The sequence below is a fragment of the Planococcus citri genome, chromosome 5 (assembly GCF_950023065.1).
Source record: "Planococcus citri chromosome 5, ihPlaCitr1.1, whole genome shotgun sequence".
In the NCBI taxonomy this organism is placed as follows: Eukaryota; Metazoa; Arthropoda; class Insecta; order Hemiptera; family Pseudococcidae; genus Planococcus; species Planococcus citri.
The window spans coordinates 9,679,472-9,703,317 of record NC_088681.1 but is presented as its reverse complement, the minus strand read 5'-3'; the positions used below and the strand labels follow the sequence as shown (position 1 = coordinate 9,703,317).

General features: G+C 37.2%; 1 protein-coding gene across 8 annotated transcripts in view; it reads right to left on the bottom strand.

The window, feature by feature from the left end:
* osa (trithorax group protein osa) overlaps positions 1–23,846 on the bottom strand; it is a 162,551-nt gene that overhangs the window by 120,672 nt on the left and 18,033 nt on the right. For 7 of the 8 annotated variants that reach the window (XM_065366486.1, XM_065366490.1, XM_065366487.1 and 4 more), the window contains exon 2: positions 2,976–3,377. The exons of the other annotated variant lie outside the window; for it this stretch is intronic. In XM_065366486.1, coding sequence (XP_065222558.1) covers positions 2,976–3,377 — 402 coding nt within the window. The remainder of the gene's footprint in view (positions 1–2,975; positions 3,378–23,846) is intronic. 8 annotated transcript variants of the gene reach the window in all.

Below are 23,846 nucleotides of genomic sequence, written 5' to 3'. Positions count from 1 at the left end.
ACTTCTCCATTTTCGAACTTTTTGAGAAAAACGCAAAAAACCTCCCTAGCATTTATCGTAACATAAAATATCGAGGTAATATGTCTAATATTTTTGTACCAACAAGACGATAGTGACCCACATGTTTGTTTTACCCTACGCGTTGCCGTAAGAGTTCCTGGGCAGTTTGAAGTTAGGAGAAGTTAAGTTTTGTCTCCAACCGTACACTTTTTACATAGTTTTAGGGCACTTAATCAAAAATTTTTCTAGTAATATGGTGCTAAAAGTTGAAGAAAGCTTGGAAAGTTTGAGAAATTAAAATAATATTGCATTTTTGACCATTCATTTGGAAATTGAAATTATTTTCCTTTTTTTTCAAAGTAAAAAAAATTAATTTTTGTTAATAAAAATGAAAGGTGTTTTTTGGGGGAAGGGTCCTCACTTGATGAATTTATTCAATTTCAAGCCTAATTTCAAGGCATAACACTAGTCCTTCATTCGAAATCCGCCAGGTTCGTTTGAAAACTCGACTTCTCCATTAAAAAAGTAGAGTTTTGATTCTAACCCCTAACTTTACACGCTGTTTTACCATACTTCCTTGACCGAAATTCAAATTTTGACATTTTCATCAGATGCGGGACATGTTGTAGTATACCAAACCATGCTTAACTCATTTTCGAAAAAAGGTGGAGAAGTAGGCATTTGATTCTATAGGCCTCAATTCTGGCACAACACGAATCATTCTGACAATTTTGAGGGAAAAAAACAGAATTTTTCTGACAATTTTGACCAACATAGAACGAAATTTTGGCAAAACATGGAACTTTTCGTCAATTTTGGTAAAAATAGGGACTTTTGACAATTTTGGTAAAAATAAGGACTTTTTTTTGGAAATTTTGGCTAAAAACAGAATTTTTCAAACATGAGCAAAAAAACAAAATTTTTCTGACAATTTTGACCGACAGTTATTGGAACAAAATTTTGGGCAAAAAATGGAACTTTTAGTCAATTTTGACAAATTTGATAGAAATAAGGACTTTTTTGAAAATTTTGGCTAAAAAAGGATTTTATGCCTATGCATGAGCAAAAAAAACAAAAATTGGGACTTTTCACAATTTTGGTAAAAAAGGGACTTTTATGAAAATTTTGGCTGAAAACAGGATTATTCAAACATGAGCAAAAAATCAAAAATTGGGGCTTTTTCGGTAAAAATAGGGACTTCTTTGAAAATTTTGGCTGAAAACAGGATTTTTCAAACATTAGCAAAAAAACAGAATTTTTCTGACAATTTTAACCAACAGTTATTAGAACAAAATTTTGGCAAAAAATGGATCTTTTTGTCAATTTTGGTAAAAATAGGGATTTTCGACAATTTTGGTAAAAATAAAAATTTTTTGGAAATTTTGGCTAAAAACAGAATTTTTTAAACATTAGCAAAATAAACAGAATTTTTCTGACAATTTTGACCGACAGTTATTGGAACAAAATTTTGGGCAAAAAAATGGAACTTTTAGTCAATTTTGACAAAAATTGGGACCTTTGACAATTTTGGTAAAAAATAAGGACTTTTTTTTAGAAATTTTGGCTAAAAACAGGATTTTTCAAACATGAGCAAAAAACAGAATTTTTCTGACAATTTTGACCAACAGTTATTGGAACAAACTTTTGGGCAAGAAATGGAACTTTTCGTCAATTTTGACAAAAATTGGAACTTTTGACAATTTTGGAAATTTTGGCTAAAAACAAGATTTTTCAATCATGAGCAAAAAATTGTACTTTTGAAAGACAGTCCAAAACAGGATTTTTCATGGCATTTCAGAAAAAAAAAACAGAACTTTCGGACAATTTTGGCATGAAGCAGGACTTTTTTGAAAATTTTGTTTAAAAAAACTGAACCTTTTTGACATTGTTATCAGAATTAGAACATTTAGGACTCATCGACGAATTTTGCAAAAAGTAACCTTTTTTTGCCCTCTATTTTGGTCAGAAAACGGATCTTTTTTTACCTATATCGACAGAAGACGAGATTTTTAATGGAAGTCTAGACAGAAAACAGGACATTTTGGACAGGAAAAAGGGGCTTGACAATTTTGGCGCCAAAAAAAGAACCTTTTGTGCAATTTTACCGAAAAACAAGTTTTTTTCACATAAACATCAATCAGAACCTTTTTTTGTGGATTTAAAGCAGAAAATAAGACCTTTTTGGCAAAAAAATTCATGGAACTTCTGTCCTGAAAAGTTGTCCCAAAAAAGGAGAATTTTTTCACAATTTTGAGAAACATTGGGCTTCTAAACTTAGCAATTTAGGCCAAAAGTATGATTTTTTGACAATACTGGCAAAATTCAAACTTCCGTTTGCAAAATATGGAGTAAAATCTATAATTTTTCATAAAATATTCAATTTCAGGAAAATTCACTGATTTTGGAGAGGAAATTTTGAATTTTTCTGACATTTTCAAGAATGCACAAGGGTCAGATTTGGTTTATTGAACCCCCTCCTCTTACCCCTTTCCCTTCCACAGGTAGAGGAAATAAATCTCGACCCAAATTAGTAAGAAAATGATTTCAAGTGTTTGGGTTAGACTTAGAATCGAGATGATTCTCACAAAAATTCATGGTCCAAATATGACTAGCTTTCTCGTTCCTTTTCTAGATTCACACAAAACTTCGTATCATTTCTATAAACTAAAGTGTACTGTACTTATAGTTTGTATAATAAATCAAGCTCTAAACAAATCGCCATGCAACAAGAAATACTTATTCAGAAAAAAGAAAACATTACAAAAGAAGAAGAACAACAAGAACAAAAAATCAAAAAAAAAAATACCACACCAAGCCAAGTAAAGCTGAATATAGAAAAGTGAACTCAGCAGAAGAAAAAGAGAAGTATCTAGCTAGTAAGATCTACGCATCATTCATTATGGCAACAGCATAGCATTGAGCGTGCAGTACCGAAGACCCAGCCTTTGGTCGAGGCATCGGGCAAAGGCACTCACCTGATGATGCGGAGCCGGATACGCGGGCACCCGAACCGGCGGCGCTTGCTGAGGCGGACCACCCGGCGGCACCGGATACCGTTGACCCGGATACGGTTGATACTGTTGCGGAGGAGGCGGTCCCGGTGGTCCTCCAGGTTGCTGAGAGCTTCCTGGAGGCGGTTGCGGGCCGGGCGGCGGAGGACCACCACCGACCACCGGTGGTCCCGGCGGTCCCGATGGTGGGCCTTGATGAGACGACGGTGACGATGGTGCCGGCGGGTGTGACGGGTAACTGCCGGCCGGTGGCGGCCCCGAAGCGCCTGGTGGAGGTTGAGACGGGTACGGGCCGCCACCGCCGCCTCCCGGACCTGGTCCCCCGGGTCCGGGCGTGTTGCAGCGTACGGATGCGTTCTGTTGCTGCTGTTGAATTAAGAGAAAAAAACGAAAAATACCGATTAGCCCCGAATGATAGGACGATTCCATTCAGACAAGACAGTACATCTAATTGTAAATGTGCGAATACTTCAACATTGAACATAAATCATAAGGGGTGGGGGGTGTAACTGACTGTAAAACGTCTTTGGGAAGTTCACTTTAGGCATCGTGGCCGTCAGGGAGATTCTATAACTTGACAGTGTACTTGAAAAACATCAACAAAATATTGTATTTGATGAGCTGAATCCATAAAATGGCAATCACTGTATTTTTGTATGAAGTCTGTCACAGCTTCATCTTCTCCTCCTTATCTCTTCAAAAAAAAAAAAAAACTCATTCAAACTTCAAACTATGCAACAATTAAGAACCATTATAGGGTTAAACTGACCCCACCAAGTATACCTACATCCAAACACGATACAATTCAACTAGTGTTTCACCATACCAAACAATTCGTAAAGATACACAAACCCATCATCACACTGCAGCAAAATCGTTCGTTTTCGTCATCGTACTCGTTTCGTATACCTATGTCGAGTAATTCGAATGAAAAACCATTCGCGATGAAATTATCGAGGTAAACAAACCCCCCTTCACCCCTGTTCAGCAACCTTTACCAACACATTTCTCGTTCACTCGTCTGGTTTCGTCTATGGATATTATTATTCCGTTACTAGGTGATAGTATTTCTTCTTTTTACGATACGTTCGTCTCTTTCTATAAGGATGCGGCGCGATACCGGGCGCGGCGCTTGGCGCAAGAGAGCGAGAGCGAGACAGAGACAGCTTCATCTCTCCATTCTGCGTTAGCATAGCACAGCATTTTCACTCATTCATGTAAACCATAGCACGCGGTATATTTTGTGTGTTCACCGCCGACGTCTTCGATAGTGTTGTTACAAACGCCGGCGCTACCGCTTCAGCTGATACATACATATATATACCGTACGCAGCAAAGTGTATACAGCAGCAGCAGCGACTTCGGCAACAGCTGCCGCAGCCCGGGCAGCAGCAACATCGTAGTCGAATAACAGACAGGGTCGCGGCGCGGTACCGCCGATCCCTTTTAACTTTTCTACTTTATCCTATCCGTTACCGGCTTAACCCCATTTCACGGCTAATACACAACACAAGGTCGCATTTCTTTACTCTTTCATTCATAAACAAAATACAAATGGCAACGGTGGCAGCGGCGACGGCGACAGCAACGGCAGCAGTCACCGCCACTATCGTCAGATTCCACACGCGCGCCAGTTTTACAGCATTTTCCTTTCATCTCGTTAGTCTCCTTTTTTTTTGTTCGCCTTTCGTTTTTTTTTTCATCTCTCCTTGGTTGTGTTGTGGTCGTCGTCACCTTTTTCTTGCGGTGGTGCGATTCATTCATTATCCTTCCTACCACCACGTGGTCTTTTTGTATTAGGGGTATTTCCCTTTTTATTCTGCGATAAATAGGAAACATCAACACCAGCAAAGAGGAGAAGTACTCAATCAAGTCATCCGTTCTTTTTCACACAGAGATGATTTCGAGTACATAAACTGAAAATCATCACCAACCAAATGAGCTCAGCTGACGATATCGAGATTTGATCGACTAGATGATTTCGAGTACATAAACTGAAAATCATCACCAACCAAATGAGCTCAGCTGACGATATCGAGATTTGATCGACTGGACAGAATAATAAGTATAGGCTTCGAAAAAGAGGGTAAATCAGTGATAGCAAAATTTTTACATTTCAGCCTCAGTTCTACTCATTTCGGTTTCATATTCACTTTTCCATCACTGGGGTAAATTTCCAAAAATTACCAGAAATTACCGTATTTACCAAAAATTACAGAAAATTTATGGTAATTACCCAATTTTACAGGTAATTTACCAAAATATTTTCTGAAATACACAGAATCAGAATTTCATTTTATTTACTGTAATGTAATTAATAATTCTAAAGTTACCTCGAATTACCATCAATTTACCATAATTACCGCATATTTACCTGAATTTACAGTAAATATTGATTGAATACGGTAATTCTCGGTCATTTTTGGGTAATTACAGTAGGTGTTATTTTTATGAAGAAAATTGCAAAAAGTATAATTTTTACGAATAATGTTGAAATGATCAAATGATGCATAATTTACAAATTATTAAGAAATCTGAAAATGCCACAAAACCTCACTTTTTCCTGCAAAAGATTGTAAAAACGTTTCACTTTTTATTGTTTGGTCTATAACTGTCAAAAAAATGTCACTATAATTTTTTTCCCATTAATTGTCAAACACAATTTTTTTCTTATTAAAATGTTAATTTTTCTTGCAATTTTTTTCTCTGCATAAAAATATTCTGCTCACATCTTGTCAGTTTTTTCAGTTACTCTTTGGTCACTTTTTAGTTCCTTTTGGAAATTTTTTCAGTAACTTGGAAAAATCTGAGTAGGTTGTGAAAAATAAAAATAATTGTAATCAGTAATGTAGGCTTTATGCAGATGACTTGGCGCTCACAGCACAGAGCGACACAATTATAGAGGTGGAAGACACGCTGAATCAGGCAATAGAAGAACTTGAGGCATACTACAGAGCCAACTACTTTTGAAGCCAACCCTAGCCAAGACAGAAATTAGTTTGTTCTACCTGCAAAACCATGAGGCCAAGAGACAGCTACAGGGTGCCCAGAAATATCATGAACCTCTAACAAAGTTTTCTGTCAAATTTTTTTGGTTGGTCACAGTGAATGATAATAATGCTAGCACATGATTGGTTGTTAGACTGAGATGATAACATTCCACCAATCATATGCATCTATTTCACATTGCCAACCTATATTTTTAATAAAAAACTTTCTTTGGGGTTCACAATATTTCTGGGCACCCTGTAAACATTCAATGGGGAAACACTGCACTGAACCACACTGACCATCCCAAATATCCAGGAGTGACCCTAGATAGATCACTCACCTACTGGCAACACTGTGAAAAGACCAAAATGAAAGTGGCTGTTAGAACACACCTGTTTGGAATGCTGGTAGGCAGCAGATGGGAAGCTAAACCACATGTCCTGCGTACATCAAATCAATGCTAGCACTGTGTTATTTAGTTGCAGAATACGCATGCCCAGTATGGGGATGATCAGTGCATGCCAAAAAAGTATATGTACCCCTAAATGAAGCCTGTTGAGTTGTGACAGGGTGCCTCAGACCAACTCCACTCGCAGCTCTGCATTGTCTCGCAGGGATTGCACCATCAGAGGTATGTAGGGAGGTGGCTGCCAGAGCAAAAAAGAAACTAAAGCAACACACAACCCCCTTCACCCCATGCATGGCTACAACAAATAACTAGAGAGCAGACTAAGATCAGGACACAGTTTCTTGAGAACAGTAAATGAATCAAGTGCTCTTTCCAAAGTTGAACACTGTCAAATCTAGAATACAGCATCAAGAAGCAATACTATGAGCAAATCATTGCCTCAAGACAGCCAACTGAAATACAACCTCTGGAAAACGCTGAATAGACTGAGAAGTGGAACAACATGCTCAAAATTCAACCTATACAGATGGCACTTGGCTGACAACGATCTGTGCGAATGTGACGAGGTAAATACTAAACAACAGACACCTTTTCAAGTGTTGATTATATGGTGACTTTGATGCAGACAACTGGACCAGACAATTGATGACGATGGGATGAAGTTCCTCAACTACTGGGATAAGAAAGGAATTTAGATCATTGACTTTTATTAACCTAGACCGCTACTCATACGCAAAATAACTCCACTGGTTATGTCGCCAACTCTGAGTAATAAACAAACGCAACAGCGCATGCGTCAACAACTGATGATGTAGTGTGTGTGTGTACATGTGTGTATATTGCTGATAGTAGTTGAGTTAGCATGTGCTGTTGCCTTGGTTTATTACTCAGAGTTGGTGACAAAACCAGTGGAGTTTTTTTTTTGCATATGATTAGCGGTCTAGGTTAACTAAAAGTCGATGATTTAGATAGTATAGCTGACCATACAAGAGGGGGAAACAAAAGAAGAATGTAGGTAATTACGGAGTAATTGCGGTGAATTTCACGGTAATTTTCAGTACTTTATAGTAATTACAGTAAAGCAATGCTGATGCTGCATGCTTTAAAAAAATAAAATGGTTTGTAATATTACAGTAAATTACTGGTAAAATGTGGTAATTTCAGTAAATCAGCAGAAAATTTTCATGTAATTACAATAAATGCTGAAGAAGTTACAATGAATATTTTGAAGAAAAATCAAAAAATGTAATAAATTTCCCTAAAACTTGGTAATTACAGAAAATTTACCGTAATTCTTGGTAAATATGGCAATTTTTGGTTATTGCACTCTAATTACAGAAATAATAAATGATGATATAGCGAACTTCAGACTTCAAATAAATAAAAATAGTTTGTAATTACAGTAATATTACAATAATAACTGGTAATTATTGTAAATTACCGGTTAAAAATTGTAATTACAGTAAATTTGCGGTAATTCTTGGTAAATACTGATATTTGTAGTATTTTTAGGATGATTATGGAAGATGAATTGTGAATCGTGAATTCGTGATGCAGTGTATTTTGGTAAGACTTGTGGTAAATTGCCCCAAAGTTGAATAATTACGGTAATTTTTGGATATTTGACAGTAACTGCAGCAAATGAACGCTAATTAATAATATGGTAATTTCTGGTAAATCCGCAGTAAATTTGGGGAATTTAGGCATTTATCATTTTCCAGATGATTTCGGTAATTTATTGGCATTCTCAGGTAATTATGGTAATTGATCGTTTTTTTCTGGTAATTACGGTAGTTTATTGTATTTTTCAAGTAATTACGGTAATTCATCATACTTTTTAGAGAATTGGAGTAAACTGGCAACATTTTTTAGGAAAATATAATCGATAAAATACTTTTCAGGTTATTACGGTAATTTATATGGTATTTCTCAAGTAATTGAGGTCAATTGGCAATATTTCCAAAGTTATAACAATAACTATAAGCTTTTTTCAAGTAATTATCACGAACTGACGGTATTTCTCGGGTTATTACGGCAAATTGACTACATTTCTCAGCTAATTACAATAAATTGACGCTATTCAGATCGAAAATATGCGAAATCTCTTCAGACTCGCACAATGCCCCCAGACAGCCTCAAGTTCAACGCCTGAAATCTGCAACCAGACTGATCGAAATCATCAAAATTACAATAAGTTAACAACTTCAACAAAGCAATATGACCAAAATTTACATTTTACCCAACATTCATCCGCAACTCCGATAAACATATCTCTCTCATCCAGACAGAAGACAAAAAACTGCAACAAAATTCGCCACCAAGATAGCAGAAAAGGTGAAACCAAAATACAAAGCTTCGCACTCGACACGAACATACCAAGTACTACTCGAAAGAATGAATCGAATTCATGAACATTGTACATATCTCGACATAGTCGCAACAGACGATGAACTCGAACAAATACCAGCAGCAGAATAATACGTCCTCACACGAATTCACTTATCTGTGTTTTATTTATAAAACGTGTCGAAGTTACAATAAACCTCGTGTGTATGAAAACATTGGAAAAAGCCCATCGAAGAGAGAGGGAATACGAATACGAGAGTAATGTGCGCTAGAACCACGTTATCGCTTTCGATCTTTGGTCATTGTATCTCTCTAAACAGCTGTTATCTCGATCGTGTGTAATGTACTCATCGTCTACAGAGACCGGAGAGATAGTACACTTAACCTATGTATTATTTATTTTTACCCATTATGGATGTTACAATACAATACACTCTGTACTATGTAATGAATGATGTACCGTCGTCGCTTGTTGCTGCTTGTATGTAGCATAGCATATGTAATGCTGCTGCTCCGGTTTGCGGTTTCTCTTTCAATGTACCTACCTACGAGTACAGTATGTGTAACAACAACAACGTGCATTATCATAATTCGCAGCATGACGCTTTCAAGGTTATTTCAGATAAGAAGTTGGCTCATTCGACAGAAGCAGTGGACTTTTCTGACTTCGCTGCAGATCCGACCCATTAAACACTGTAGAAGTGTAGATTGTAGAAGAAGCAGATTGCCAATTTTACAGGTGAAAAAAATACGAAAATTTGGCGACGACGAGAAAAACTAACTAAGCAGTTGATAACGTATCTTTACGACTTACACACGTCACATTCTCACGTTTATTTTCTCAACATCTTTTCACGACGTAAGTACATATTTCTTTCGACCAAGCTCAAAATTTTCACCAGCAAGTCAAACAACAGAACCAATCCTATAAGAGTGGAAAGTACGAAAAACACGTCAATACCACGCAATGTGTTGACCATATCGGTCGCCTTTTCCACCCCCGAAGTACAATGAACCTTTACAGAACAACCGCCATCGATGGGGCGAGATTCAATGTACAACATTATTACCATAATCGTCGTTGTCTGCCCTTTCTACTTCGACGAATAATATCAAAACCAACGGTATAAGGCGAACAGACATGCTGCAAAAACCTCAAACAACAGAGGAGTTTACGTAAAACTGATACATTCTGTATTTATATTTATTTTTGTGCGAGATATGAAAAAAGAAACTAAGCATGTACTTGAAATATCGCATGTGTCAAGAACAGAATCAATCCGAGTTGTAAAAAATACATATTACGTATTCTTCGTTTTGTGGAGGAGGTTGTTTCACTTCTCGAACCTCATTTCTAATCCTTTTCTTTTTAAACTATAACGACGGGATACTGAATTCGACATTTTCGGTTTTTGTAAGGATGTTTTCATCATCGAACAAAATACATACAAATACAACGAGCTGCGACTTAAAAATCACGTCAAAACTCCGAACATTACAAAGGCATAAGATCCTTCCCAAATAAATTCAAACAGGTAAGACAAATCTTCTACACGTGAATACGATATTTCTTTTACAGAAATAGAAGATGTTTCAATATTATTTCGAACAAAGGAGAAGTCGTGAGATGAACCACACGTGAATGGTATCAAAATAAATCTAGAATTGGTTGCTCCATTTCAAAACCCAACGAATTTTCAATGCAGATCAAAACGTTGTTTAAGTTTTGTAAGCAAGCATGCATTTGCTCATTTTGATCCGTCGAATCAGGATTGCCAATTTACTCTTCAGAGACTTAAAATTGGCCAAAAGATGAACAAACGCTCACAACTGCAGGATTACCTTACACTGAAGCACTCAGGCTTCTCAGTTCCGAAAGCCAAAAGTGTTACTCCCAGCCCAGGCCCATGTGCTTTTCACTGCCATTTTTCAACCAAATATCCAGAAAGCTCTCCACTCACACCTTCCCCTCCCTCTCTCCCTCCCTCCTTCCACACACACAAAATTAACAAAGTCGAATTTTTCACAGGAAAATTTTCAAAAAAATTGAAATTGGAAGAAAATTTGTACACGAAGTATTTTTCAATTTCAATCAAAACTTTTCTACGCAACAATCACCGGCTAAACTGACATCACATATTCTAACAATGTTGCCAATTTTATCAAAAATCAATTTTTTTTTCAATTAGAAAGTTTTTGTTGAGAGTTCGAATTTTTTCACTACCTTTTTGACGAAATTCACTACTTTTTCGCAATTTTCACCACCTGTTAGATACCCTAAAAAATTTGTTTCATTTTCAATTTTTATAAATAGTTACTTGTCAGTAGAAAAGTTAAATTAAATTGAGATACGTCGACCACCCCCCCCCCCCGCCAAAAAAAAGTTGTAAAAGATCCAACTGACCCAAAAATTTACTATTCCTGTGTCAGAATCTTTCTAAACAGCCCCTTCTACAAAAAAAAAAAAACTATTGGGGAAAAAATCAAAAAATGACAAAAATTTTTAGAATATTTTCAATTTTTGGTCAAAATTTTCCGAAATGAACATTTTTTGAGAAAAAACCTCTCTCACAAGCCCCCCCCCACTTATAATACCGCTATTTTTGTATTGAGCTTCTATCAACACAGCTCGGGAGACCAATGCAAGTTTTTTTCTGATACAAAAACAACTGGAAAATGTTTGGAAAAATTCCTCAATTTTGATTCACTTACTCAATTATAATTTTTTTGCCACTTTTGGAAGGCTCAAAACAAGGAAACCTACCGAGATGTTCGCCTCCGATTTGAACGAGATCGCGATTTTTCAAAATAGCATGGTCTAAAGCCTCCCGTAATCAAAATTTTAGCCGACCAAATTAATTTTTTGGATTTTTGGCAAATTCTTGAAAATTCAAAAATTGATTATTTTCGGCAAATAAAGTATGCTTTTTTCAAAAAATATGAATCAACTTTCTTTTGAAAAAAAATAACGAATGAACACCCTCAAACTACAGAATTTCACTATTTCTAGTCATTCTGGAGCCTCCAGCGCAATTTTCGATTTCTCTCGAGTTTGTAAATTTCTCCAAAAAGCGTGAAAATCAATTTGGGCACCAAAAAATCGAATCGCGAGTTAATCCCTCGAGATGGCTGCCTCGAAATCGGTTCTAACGTCGAGATGAGAGCACTTTCATTCAGGACTAACTGCCATAATTTTTACAGGATGAGCCAAAAGAAAAGTTGATTTCAAATTTTCAAAAATTTTCCACAAATCGAAAAATCAGTTTGAGTAGCTGTAATTTTGAAAGTGGGATGGAGGAGAGGGAGGGGAAGGTTCAGACTCTACGCTCTTTCCAAAAATCGTAGTGGATCAGTTGAACTCGGAGGCGGGCACCTCGAGCGATGCTTCCTTGTTAGAAAAGCAAGGGATATTTTTTCTTCAAAAAAAAAAAGATTATTTAGAAGAATTCTGACGCCATTATGGACTTTTTTTGGAACAATTTGATTTTTTTTCAATTTGGAAAAGTGATTTTTTTTCAATTTGGAAAAGAACCCTCCCCTCCCTCAACCTCTTACCCATTAAAAAATTTTCTGGACTTTGAAAGACCCCCCTCCCCCCCCCCAAAAAAAGAGGAATCATTATTTTCTCACAAAATGAATAATTCGATTTTTTTTCAAATTTGGAAAAGAAATCCCCTCTCCCCCCTCCCCCAACCGCTTCCCCAACTGAAAGATTTTCTGGACTTCGAAAGATCCAAAAAAAATGGGGAATCATTATTTTCTAACAAAATGAATAATTAATTGAGTTTTTTCAAAGGGAAAGAAATCCCCTCCTTCCCTCAACCTCTTCCCCACTGAATAATTTTCTGGACTATGAATGATCTATGTAAATAAATGGGGAATCATTATTTTCTCACAAAATACAACAACATGAGGGAATGGTAGCGTTGAAAAGCGATCTTTCAAAGTAAGAGCCACACCAAACCCTCCAGTACTATTGACAAACGATGAAAACCCAAACGTAAAATATCGGAATTTCTTCTCAATTTTCATTGATAGCTTCAACATTTCGATCTAAAATGATTAAGTTCCAGCTGGAAAACATTTCACATTATTGAATAAAAATCCATCCTTTCTCTTTCCAAATCCACATCCACATTTTCTTATCAAATTCGTGGCCATTGCACAACCAATTCGTATGTAGAATCTCCTTCATCGATAACCAGTAACCACAATAAACATCATAACGTAACATCAACCACCATCTTAGGGTAAAAACCCAACCCCCACACACAAACACAACCCAAACCCAAACACCACCAACGAACCACACAACCCCAGCACAGCCCAGCACCGACAAAGACACGACGATCGGTGGTCGTTTCATCTCAATTATGCATACAACACACCGTATACTCGTATCGTATAGGTTCGAGTAGTTACGTACGATGTATAATAAACCAAAACAACGAAAAACCTACACACAACAAAAACAAAACAATCGACAAGAGAGTATTCATATTAAAAGCGAAGAGAGGTAGGTAAACACTGCGAAGAGAAAGATGAACGATACGCGAAACACCGGCAGATTGAGCGAGAACACTCACGCCACGTGGGGTTGACGGGGGTGGTGCGGGACAAAGAGAGGCGTATAATCGACGACCGCTGCGGCCGCCGCAGTCGCAGCTGCAGCGGCAGCAACGACGACGACGGCGGCAATAACAAATACACTACTACGTTATTTAAATTTCATTAATAAAAGGACGCGTGCGTTGCTCTATTAATGTGCGCCGGGGTCAAGGTCGTTTAAAATATGTGACCCTCTTCTTCGTTCTTTATCTATCTAGCTCGCTCGCTCGCTCTTTCGCGCGCGAGGTTTTTTTGCTCGCTCGCTCGCTCTACCTACTTCTTCTTCCGCCTGCGGCAGGCATCGTATATTCCGTACGGATCAAAGACACCGGCGCCGGTGCCATGCCATACCATACCGTTGGGACTTCTCTTTGCTCCTCTCTCTCCCTCTCGACTCGTCGTCTGTCTTCTGTCTAAGTCTATCTCTGTCTCTCTCTCGCTCTCTTTAACTAGTCAATTTCATCAATTCAATATAATGACTCGCGTACATACGAATGTACCTCTCTGACGTTAAAATCCTGTCTCTTTCTCTCTCACACACGCACACACGCTCGTGCTCAAGCACGTGGCACGCGTTCTTCTCTTACTTCCGGTCAAGCGTACGTTACTCATACATCGTACTTCTTATCATAATCGTTTCTCTACCACTATTGATAACACTGGTCGAAAAAACTCGGTTATCTCGAGACGTGATTCCTTCTCCCTCTCTCTATCGCCTTCGATGCCCCAACAGCTGCAGCTGCGGCTACGACGACGGCGCCTCTCTAGACAGCAAGGAGCAGCATCCGTATAAATGATAACGTAATCTCATACCCATAAAACACGATCATCCGACGTTAATCGACCGTGTCGACTAAATTAACGCCGCCGCTACGCTACAGCTGCTGCAGCTGCAGATTCGGTTCTCCTACTAGTCGTAGTCGCCTTCGCCTTCGAAATCCATTAACCCCCGACACCAACAACAACACCTACTCCCGTCTTTTTTTTCCATCATTTTCTGCTCAGCTCGCCTCAACAGGGTGGTTACACCAGTCATTATTCGGAGGGTTCTGCGAGACGGCGTGGCGCGGCGGCGGTGGTGTTAACGACCACCATTACGTGGCCATTAAAATACTATATTATAGTGCCGCATTGAGAGAAGACGCATAATATAAGCGCCACCACTAGCCCATAATACGATACCCCCCGAAGAGGGAAACGCCACCTACGCAGACGAGTATCGTACTACATTATAAATTATTGCAGACAAATCGACCATACGCTAAAAGGAGACAGATAAAAGAATTCAAAATCAACGACAGGGAGACTAAATGGCCTACTAAATCCTGCACAGCAGCCGTCAATATCGGATACGTTGACCTTACACATTATCGAATTCCAAACAATGCGGTCTACTATTTTTCTTCATCATCTTTCACCCTACATCACCGTCATTGTCCTGTTGTACTCACTCGTCTGTATATTTCGTGGAAAAATTCGGCTGTCTCGCACCTTCAGTCTCAGCACCTGTTTACCCTTAACCCTCATTATCGAAAAAAAATTATGATTCGATTTAATTGAGAGGGAGGGGGGCATCGTCGAAACAAAAAATTCATTTTCGATTGAAGTTTTCGGACGCACTTTATCTACGATAATATTTTTTTCTGGCCAAACCTTCATATTTTTCAAAGACACCCTGGATCACGAAACTCTCCTGTATTTTCACCATCAATTTCTTCATTTTTCAGATGTATTCATTCATTCGCCAAGAAATTGGAAACCCCCCTCCCTCTCTACCTCTCCCACCCAAAACACAGAGCTCCGTGATTCAAAAAACAATTTTCCAATCAATAGTACAGGTACATATTTCAAATACAACCTACAAAATTAGGTAACAGAAAATCACACAGTTGAACAAACTCTAACTTTGTTCAGGTATTTTTCATCATCAGTTCATCACCCTTACACCCCCCCCCCTTGGAAATTGGGTTAAAACTAACTTACGGTATATTTTTACGACCTGTTTGACACTCTGAGATTGAACAAGGAAAAAAGGAAAAGGGAAAGGAAGACAGAGGACATCACTTGTCATTATTTATCACAAATCAAAAAACTTCTCTTTCAATTTGAATAATTCATTCGAGAGGTTATGCAGGTCAAAAAAATTCAAAATTTCTGGAAATGATTTTCCTTGACTTTTCCAAGTTTTCCAGACCAATTTTTCCAAATGACGTTTTTTAACAGTACGTCTAGTTCCAAGGTTGAAATTACCTGAGCGACGCGAGGGAAATTTTTTTCAAAATGAATAGAATAAAACTACTAGAACTATTAAACAATTACAGATGATGAACACTTTCAAAAAATGCCCTGACTTTTGACTTTGAGGGGAAAATTGCTCGAAATTTCTGAAATTCCCTGACTTTTCCAGGTTTTCCACACGTGTGGACGAGATAACATTTTACCATCAGAAATTCAAGATTTTTCACCGTTCGTGAATTATCAAGTACAATTTTTGCTCGTTTTTCACCCTCCCCCTCCCTTTGGAAAATAATTGTGAGGAGGGAGGGGAGAGAGGAGAACGATGAAGTGAAAAATCAAGACCAACGCAAATTTTTGACCTTTTGAGAATCTGTCATCAATAAGTAATACCCCCTCTCTTCCATTCTCTCCTCCTATCATTTTTTTCAGGTTCACTGGAAATTGACATTTTTGACACTTTCCAGAATAATTTCTCCGATTCTGTTCATCACTCCATCCCCCCTAAAAACCATGAATTCTTTCCAAAAAGTTTCCAAGAATATCCAAAAAGTAGAACTGAGAGAAAATCACTTCGAATAGCCAATAGGGAAAATCATGGTTAACCATATTGGCCATTTTGACAGTCCAAAATCTCTCCCCCCCCCCTCAAGAACCTTTCGTCAATTTTATTTACCCTCCTCCGTTCCTTCAGTTCTTAAGAGTAACCAAAAAATTCCCACCAAATAATTTAGATTCGGAAAACAAAAGCTCTCGTCACTGAAAATTGACGATTTTCTGCACCTTTGAGATTTTTCATCCGTCGGTTTTGCCTGTCAAGGAACCCCCCCCCCCTTCCGAATCCATCCCCAAGAATTGAAGAATCGAGACTAATCACTGAAAATTTCCGATTGTACCTTCGAGAATTTCCATCGATTTTTGTCAGTCAATCTTCCCGTCCTCTGTTCCCTGTTCATAAACAATAAAACGTTACAATTCGCAACCCCCCCCCCCAACTCAAGAATATCTATCAAATTTCGCCTCCCTCTGCTCGTTCCCTCAAATTTTAGAGAATATCCAAAAAAAATCAGCAAAAAATCGTACCGAAAAGGAAAAACGCTGCTCAGCCGAGAGGAGGGGATGGAAGCGTAATTTGTCTTTTTGACCCTTCAAAAATTTATTCTTCAGCATCTCTCCTTCCATACATTTTTGAGAGCATAAATAATGTGATAATCGTTCTCATTTCTTAAGAGTCAAAAGTGACAAAAAATGATTTAAAGTTGTGGAATTGTGTAAAAAACGCATTCAACTGCGTAAAAATACAAATGATCGAAGAAAGAGTTGAAAAAAAAAATCAAAATTGGCCAAAATATGTACCACGAAAATTGCCAAAGAATTCTCGAAAATTATTCGAGGCTTCGTAAAATTTTCAATGAAAATGTTTCGAAGAACTTTTTAAAATAAGAATCCAATCATTCAAAATTATGCGGAGAGGGGGAGGGGGAATTCATTCATTTTTATCGTATTACAATATTTTTTCCGCGATTTTAAATTACAATTATTCAAATTGGACGAATTTTCTAAAAAAAATGTACAACTTTTGCAAGTCAATTTTTTCAAAACTTACACTTCTGCCCTTATTTTCATAAGGCGTTTTTTTTTCAACTTTTACACGTTTTCTGGATAACTAACGATATTAAGTAGTGACGATTTAACAAATTATGCATCAGAATATTTCAAATTTTTCACAGGTATTACACAACTTTTACGTTTTTTTCGAACCAATTTGCAGACAAATTCGATAATTTATTATTACTCCTAAAATTTTACGTCAATTTGAATATCTACTGTAGTCAAAATTAAATGCCAAATCGTTCAAAAAATTCAAACTAACTTAATCTTGTGGGATATTTTTTCCAATAAAATAACAAATGGTCTCAAAAATATCGAAAATTTGTCAATCATCTACTCACATTACATTTCCAAGCAACATTGAAACAAAAAATGCACTTCAACTTACGTTAGTCACCACACGAAAACACCCTGACTCACGCTCATTGATTTCATTATACAATAAACATGAGTCAGCCAAGCTACACTGCTTCGCAGTCAAATATCAATACTTCTCACCCTTGATGTACTCGTAGAAGCACAGTTATCTATCGTAAAGAATAGATAACTAATTAAGAAGTGGACAGAACTTCATTAGGTGGTTTTGTTAGTTGAAAAATATCCCAAAATTCTGTTCAAGATCGAATTTCATCGAGGACAAAACATAAAATAGAACTCAAATTCATACAAAAAAACTCACAAATAGACCACCCAGCATATCTAATTTTGAGCATACGATAACAATTCTCTCTCCCCTTTCAACTCATTGTAAAAATACTATCAGGAATTTCTTCAATATAATCATTCCAAATACCACAAGGCAAACACACCTCTGTACAACAAATCGATACTCATCCGCTCATTTTGCTTCTTCACTTTTCCCTATACCTACTTATATTTTTTCTTCTCTTCGTGTTACGCTAAGCTGCCCTTAAAAATGAGCTCAATTCCACCATCGTCGTATCGCGACTCCAACACGACGACTACGACGCTGATGATGATGACGAGCGACAATAATAATTCTCGACAAATACACCCCCAATCCCCATACTCTTGTATATTTCCTTTCCGGTCGAAAAATATTACATTTTCACGATTTCGCGACTATACGAGAGTACTATAACGTTGTTTGGCACGACAACGACGATGACGACGACGACTACGCGTAAACCCCTACTCGTTAATTTTTCATCTTTCAGCCAAGCCAGAGAGAATCATTTTGTCGTGTTTTGTTGCTTAATACTCGGAACAGGAAGCTGGTAAAATGAAACGAGAAGAGAAGCAGAGTGATATTCAAGTAGAAAAATACCAACCAACCTACATCTACCAGCGCAGTAACCCTCGCGTTTTCCAAAATGACAACGAAGGGGCTGAAGGAAAATGAGATGAACGGGAAATAGACACGTCAGTCGACTGGAAAGGGGGACGTTCGAAAAAGTTTTCTCAATTTTCCATGATTAAGGATTGAATTTGTAAATTTTTCAATAGTGATGAATAAACTTGAAAAATTTATTTTCATTTCGAAAAAAATTTAAATGAATTTAGATATTCTTTTTCAAGTAAAAAGACACACATCGAAACCAAACAGACGGAAAAACCACAACCAAGTGTTACAATGACGAAGAAATCAATCTCTAATTTTCCTTTTTACAAGTATTTATCAATATAACACACCATTGTCCAGTCACAATAGGTTTAGGGTGAAATTCCTCCATCCTAACCCCCCACTCCCATCTCTCGATCATCCATCTATCTTTATCTTCATCTTCATTGTCTTAGCTATAAAAAAAAATCGACTCGCGAAAATTTTCATTTTCTCTCAACCCAAAACGGAGACGAAAAACTCGTAAAAAAATATACTACATCGGAGTCTAGGTTTCATGGGAATCACGATGACGTTGGAAATCGTAAACTAAAAATAAAACTATCGTCGAAAAAAAAAGAAAGAAAGAAAAAGGGTAGATTTTCTCGACGAGACAAGCTTTTCTTTTCTTCATTCAACTTTTTGACCACGTACTGGTATATTTCGTTCGTTTGCATTATTACCTACATTCACTCTTTTCTATAAATCCTAAATCCCCTTCTCCACTTTACCTACCAGAAATGAATCGCTTCATTAGAGATGTACCTACCTATACATACATACATACATACATACATACATACATACATACATACGTAAACAGATTTCAACGAGCTCGTATCATATTCCATTCATCCTTTGACCAGACAAAAAAATCGACAGAAAATAAAACGATGAAAAAAGATATTCGAGATGGACGCTGATTTGAATAATTCAACACTTCCCGGAAGTTGTATCTCATAAATTCACTCATCAAATTTATACAACGCATCATTCCACTTCCGAAGAAAGAAATCCAGGAATCATACATTTTTATGATATTTACAACTAACTACGAGTATGAACTTTTCTTGAAGATATTCAGAAAACCCCACGAGGTAGGTACAAAGCCCCAAAATGTTGATCAAAATGTACATATTAAAAAAATGTCAAATATCGTGTGACATATCGTTTCATATGTTTTCGAGAACGCTGAATACGAATATCAACTCATTTTTTCGATTCAGCCCCTCCAACGCTCCTCATCAACCCCCACATATCTTGAAAATTGAAAAATTAGTGTCTCATATGGTTTTTCAAGGTTTCTGAGAACGCTGAATTCGGATATCGACTTATTTCCTTGATTCGACGTGTCCAATACTCCTTCCCCTCCCCCCAAAAAATCTGAAAATTGAAAAAACCGACATGATTTAGCAGGTTTTTTGGAACACTGATCAAAAATCAACTTATTTTATTGATTCTGGGTCTTCACCCCCTCCCCCCCCCCCACAATCTAACAAAAACTAATCTGAACACTGAAAAAATCGTGTCATATGCTTCAATACATTTTTGGGGACACTGAATGCGAAATCAAGCGAAAAGTAAATACGTGTTTTTTGAACTACAACTACTCTCAATTATATTAAAACCGCCACAAACAGTCTTTCTCTTAATTGCAGAAGTCCCAAAGAATTAGTCTCCAAAATTGGCCATTATGATGAGAAATTTCGACTATTCCAAAAAAACCGCTGCACCTGCCCAAGGGTAATCGACTAATTGAGGACCAATAATGGTGATTTTGCTTCACCTCACCAATGTCCACATACCCACAAAGAAATGTTCATCAAAACTTGCAGGACCTAAATTCAAAGCCGGGCTTTTTTGGCAGGGAATCACTTTTCATATTTTACCTATTTTCTCGGTAGTATAGTGGTAAGTATCACAGAAGATGAAACTGGCTCACTCCACATTTACTCGGTAGTTTAGTGGTAAGTATCACACAAGATAAAACTGGCTTTCTCCACATCGTGTTCTCAGCAGCTTGGTGGTAAGTATCACAGAGGATGAAACTGACCAATCAAAACATGAATCACACTGCTCAAAAAATTGAAAAACTGTTCAAAAAGTCAGCCAGGAGTAATAGAATTGGAAAAATTGAAATCCTCCTCACTTGCTTTGGGGAAAAAATGACTTTGATCCATCACTGACTAGCGTAGAAGAAATGCTACACCAAGAGGCTCGATGGTTTATCCATCTCCTTCACTTCTTCCATACCCTTCTCCATTGTCTACATTCGTTTCAAATTACCTTCATTATTATACACTTCATTGTAACTTTGACTTGTCGATGCAGCTGAAATCTGATCTTGAAATGAACTGTGATGCAAGCATCAAGAACTTACTGAACACAGAACATGAAATTTAAAAAAAAAATATTTCAATAATTACAAACAATGTTCAGTTGAGGCAAATCAAGTTTGGAATTTGAAAAAAATTCTGTAACAATTTTCTTTGCTAGATAGGAAAATGTTTACAAGAGTCTCCTTAAACATTTCCAAAAAAGTCAACCATCTTACCCCCGCCATAGCTAATCCCTGTGAAGGAGGGGCAGAATGGCTCCAAATTTCAGTTTTTCAACCCAATTTCAATCAGCTACGTCACCATCTTACCCCTGTAGCTAATCCCTGGTGGGGGAAGGGGGCAAAATGGCTCCCAAATTTCAGTTTTTCAAACTGATTTTAACCCAGCATCAAAATGATATCAAGCATGCCCCAATTGCAAGTACGTCACCATCTTACCCCCGTAGCTAATCCCTGTTTGGAGGGGTACAAGATGACATGACTCCAAAACTCTAGATTTTCAAACCGATTTTAATCAGCATCAAAATGATATCAAACATGACCCAATTACGAGTACCTCACAATCTTACCCCCGTAGCTAATCCCTGTTTGCAGGGGGCAAAATGACTCCAAAATTTCAGTTTTTCAAATCAATTTCAATCAGAATCAAAATGATACTAAACATAACCCACGTCATCAAACTCATTCAGAATACCAGATATATTGATTCCACGACTGAAGAAAAATCTTCCTCAGGGTTAGAACACACCTAGTCCTCACAATACAGTCATCTCATGTGTTATTACAAAAATGAAAATCGTGATTTGATTTCAATCGCATCGACCAAATTAACAAATAAAAAGATAGAAAAGTACGAGTATTAAGACGACCTATTGACTACAGAGTAAGTATATCTACAATGTAGTATAAAGAGGTACACTATACACATATAGAATCAGTACTTTGCGGACAGGAAAATGTAAAGACCGACAGCCAATATAGATGTCGAGGTGAGTAGAGGACACACTAAGGGTTAGGAAGACGTCGGCGGCGGCGGTGTCGGTGTCGGTGTTGTTGGGTGAAATGGGCACTTGTTGCATCGACCCTCTCGCTCTGTTTTTCTTTCTCTGTCTATCTTTCTCACACAGTCGACTCTCTGGTGTACGTAATTTATTGTACGATCGTCGTCGGTGTTGGTGTAGTATAAACACTGCACCTTCATCCCTTTCTCGTATTCGTAAAAGGACTGGGGGTAGTCATGAGCACACCGTAGAGGTAGGTAGAGTAGGTACGTGTGGCACGACCCGACCGTCTCGCGAGACGAAATGGAAAAACTTTGGCGTCGGATGAGAGAGAGCTTTTGACGGCTGGCTGCTTTACTTTACTTTGCTTTGCTTCTTGCATCGGCATCGTCTCGCTGTGTTTACGCGTGTACGTGTCAAGTGTGCTGTTCTGTTGTACTACAATAGGTACATTACATATACGTACTATACGAGTTTAATGTGCAAATATACGACGACCAACTTCTTATCCAAAGCTGCTGTTGTACTCGACGAAGAGTTTTTGTTCGACAGAATTGAGATGGCGACTGGAGGAGCATTATGAAATGTTTGAGGGTATACTAAATGGACTCCGGATGCTGCACACGGCGGATGGTTTTGATGTTTGTTCCACTTCGGAAAAAGCAATCGATATACGGAAATTGCCCTAGAATGTCACTGACACTGATTGACGCGATAAATAGCGAGAAAATCGCTGGGGCTTGGGGTGAAATTTTCACATTGTCCTTTACCCATAATCGGTTGCGCACCCATTTCCTCGCTCGGTGGACTTGATTTGAGGAATCGATCTTGCGAAAAATGACAAGTAGAAAAACACCTAGTATATTATAAAGAATAATTCATCTGAAACCTGCGACATTCATTTTTAAAAAAATTTTTTCTATTTTGGATGAAAAATTGAATATTTTGTTGCAATTTGGAAAAAAAAACAAGACTTCGAGAAGGAATTTTTACGAATGTTAGAATGTTTAGAGTTATGGGATGGGAGTGGAGGAGAGGTCGAATACTCTGATTAAAAGTAAAACTAATCTAATTTTTCAAAAAGAATTAAAATAAATAAAGACGTTTCAAATTCTGAAAGAAAAATCGACCAAGAGAGAAGTTTTTTGCAAGTTTGGGAAAAAGAGAAACTCCTTTGCAACTATTGAACAACAATTAGACTTTTTGTAATTTTTAGAGAAACATGGTCAATTTTTGGCTCGTAACAAGATCTTCAAATGTTTCGATTGAAGCAAAAAAGAGCGTTGAAATTCAGTCAAATCACACTTTTTCCATTTTCAAAAAGAACTACAAAAAAAATGAAAACAAACTCAAAATTCTGAAAGAGAAATTAAATAATGCAAATTTTTCAACAATATTTTGGTAACGCACAACTTCAGGGGAAGGGAGGTTAAAAAATTTCCTCAAATGAAAATTTATCTGTTTTCAAAAAAAAACTAGAGAGACTGAAAAAAAAACGTCAAAATTTGGAAAAATAAATTTCCTCAAATGAAAATTATTTATCTGTTTTCAAAAAAAAAACTAGAAAGACTGAAAAAAACGTTAAAATTTTGAAAAATAAATCTTATAATGAAAACTTTTCAACTATGTTGTTTGGGAGGGAGGGAGGGGGAAGGAGGGGGAGGGTTTCAAAATATACTCAAATCAAAATTTCTCCATTAAAAAAAAAAAAAAAAACCTAGAAAAGCTGTGAACTTTTTATTTTGATTTTTGAAAAAAAACTAGGTGTTGGCAAGAAATTGTTTGAAATGTTCCGACTGATGGCGCGAGAGATAGATCAAAATTTATTCTAATCCAAACAGGATTTTCTTCAGCAATTTTTGAAAGAACGAGACTGTTTATCAGTTTTACTCAAAATGAACACATTTTGACAATTTTGACGGAAATGGACATTTTTTTACAATTTGTGCCAAAA